This window comes from Phanerochaete carnosa, assembly GCF_000300595.1.
Source record: "Phanerochaete carnosa HHB-10118-sp unplaced genomic scaffold PHACAscaffold_346, whole genome shotgun sequence".
Taxonomy (NCBI): domain Eukaryota; kingdom Fungi; phylum Basidiomycota; class Agaricomycetes; order Polyporales; family Phanerochaetaceae; genus Phanerochaete; species Phanerochaete carnosa.
Genome location: NW_006767973.1, coordinates 1824 through 4118, shown reverse-complemented (window position 1 = coordinate 4118; position 2295 = coordinate 1824). Strand labels below are relative to the sequence as shown.

The following is a 2295-nucleotide window of genomic DNA, read 5'->3' as shown; positions in this document are numbered from 1 at the left end:
AGGTACGCATATGTCATGTGTACGCCCACAGAGGACGTAGGGAAGGTTGTTGCATTGGGCTTGTAAATATTTGGAGAGATAGCCAGAGTTTAGCCAGATGCGAGGAGACTGGAAGACTCTGGACGAGAACCTGAGCCCTGTCAAGAAGCCCTAATGCACATCATACAGCCACTACTTTAAAACCAGCTTCTGGACATTTTCTCACAGGCCGATAGTTTGAGGTCAAGCACCTGTCTGGGCAGCAGCTAATCGAGACCATCAGATTGTGCGACAAACTTTGCGCACTCAAATATCCTGATTTGCCACATTCAGCTTGAAAAACTATGCTAGTAATAGCCAGCAGCTTTGAAACTGGGTTTAGGGCAAAACTCTCAACAAGCTCTGCCCTCAGGCGCAGCCCATCATGAGTCTCCGAGTTGCCGAATCCTTATTGACTTTGGAAGTGATGTTGATGAAGTGACAATTCAATTGCCTTTTTTGTTCTCGACCTTACAAAGGGATTGGTATGTGATGTAGCTGCAGCCGAGGTATGGATTACATTTAAGAAGCTCTGGTAAGCTTTCCAAACTACGGCTGTCTGATTAGCATCAGCAAAATAATCGGTGGCAGGTCAGAGATGGGTTACCAGGCAAGCGCCTAACAGCATGGTGGGCACTGGCAATGCAAGAACAGGGGATACCAGGCTGATATCGCACTGCAGTTTCAACATGGACCGATATGTCATTGTAAGTCATTTCCCATCCTGTTTTAACTAGACATGACGTGGCCAGCCCACCCAGATCTCCGCTGTGACGTGACGTCATGCGTGCCGCCTTTCGAGAGGTGCTGCTGACCATCACATCTATGTTGACTGGCCAAACGAACAACAAAGTCTCCTTCGACCTCCCCTAAAGTTGCTCTGGTGAGTTTCCTTTTATGTCTTCGTCCATATAAGGCTGTCGAAGGCCATCCGCTTTCCATGCTCCTTCCTTCTGCCCACCACCATGCCTCCGCTCAATAGACAGCCACCCCCGGACGCCATGATCCTCTGAGATCCTTATCCCCACTTCTACTTTCCCCTCGCTCAACAGTGACTCCACTCCATGCTCACTCAGCGCAGTACGTCCCAAGGTGCGTGAGCGGTAATTCTCTCGCGTTAGCACTGCAGTTGACTACTCATATGCACGGCAGCCGCAGCACCAACTTCCACCTGTCTGCACGGCTATGCAAGAGTCCTGTAATACAGGAGAACAGCGCGAATACACAAGGTCTGTTGATACTGTCCTACCTAAAGCATGCCTCGGACTCAGGCTCTTTTCGTCACTCGCAGACCTTCGCATATGGTACGTGACATGCATATATGCGCTCGATTGCTTATAACTGACATGCATAGGCCTTTGTAAGACATCCTCGCTCACTCAGCAAGCTAAACCTATTTGTATTGTACTTCTACCCTATGGTTTCACTCGCATACTAACACCATTCTTAGTAGCTGTATATGGCCCACTCTCTCGTGCTCCAGGACCCACACAAAGCCCTCGCAGTAAGCATAGCAGTCTGCAGGTAGTTTCGTACATGAGAACTTATGCATACGACTCATTCAGGGTTCGCTTTATGCACGCTGTGCGCCAACTGTGTAGCCGTTGCGCCGGGAGCCGCTTGTTGGCTGATATCATGTTTGCATGCGACGCGACTCGGAGGGCATTCTCGTCTCGATACTGCCATTTTATGCAATACATATACTTTGTATTCTATAAACCTCCATGAATATATTTCTCGCCGCTCCTAATTTCGATGTGCAAATCAGTTCCGAATATTTTTGAATATCCAACGAATTGTTGCGAGCGCTCAGGCAAGCGCCGCCAGCCTGGCGCTCCCTGGTAATGCATTACCAACCTTATCCGAATGGTAAAGGTCCTCAGACTGGTAAGCTTTAGTTATCATACAGGTGAGATATCTACCTTGGCAAGCCTATTCTCATAATGATTACCTTTATAAGTGAGATTAGCTTTGCCAGAGCTGTTCAGGCTAGGTAAGTTGCCGATTTTTTTGCTGATGAGACACCCATACACATTGCAGAATTTTCATCTTCTGCTAACCCCCTCCTGCCTACTGAACTAATGCAAAGGTCTGCAGCCTAATTTTCTGCATAACGCGTAGGGGCAGGAGGTTAGCAAATTTGTACAACTGATAACTAAACTAGTGGAACAGACCTGATTGTGCGCCGTCTGCTGGCGATGCGTCATTGATGGCTGGATCACTGCGCACAGAAGGGCCAGAGGCTGGTTCAATTGCTTCCGGCTTTTGGTTAGACAA

General features: G+C 48.3%; 1 protein-coding gene across 1 annotated transcript; it reads right to left on the bottom strand.

Annotated features, from left to right (window-relative positions):
• Positions 1-1312: 1312 nt before the first annotated feature.
• PHACADRAFT_266205 (uncharacterized protein) lies at positions 1313-1761 on the bottom strand. The gene is made up of 2 exons (XM_007402697.1): positions 1584-1761; positions 1313-1522 (listed from the first exon to the last, which is right to left on the bottom strand). The coding sequence occupies exons 1-2, from the start codon at positions 1702-1704 to the stop codon at positions 1434-1436; spliced, it is 210 nt and encodes a 69-aa protein (XP_007402759.1). The 5' UTR covers positions 1705-1761; the 3' UTR covers positions 1313-1433.
• Between the last annotated feature and the right edge of the window lie 534 nt (positions 1762-2295).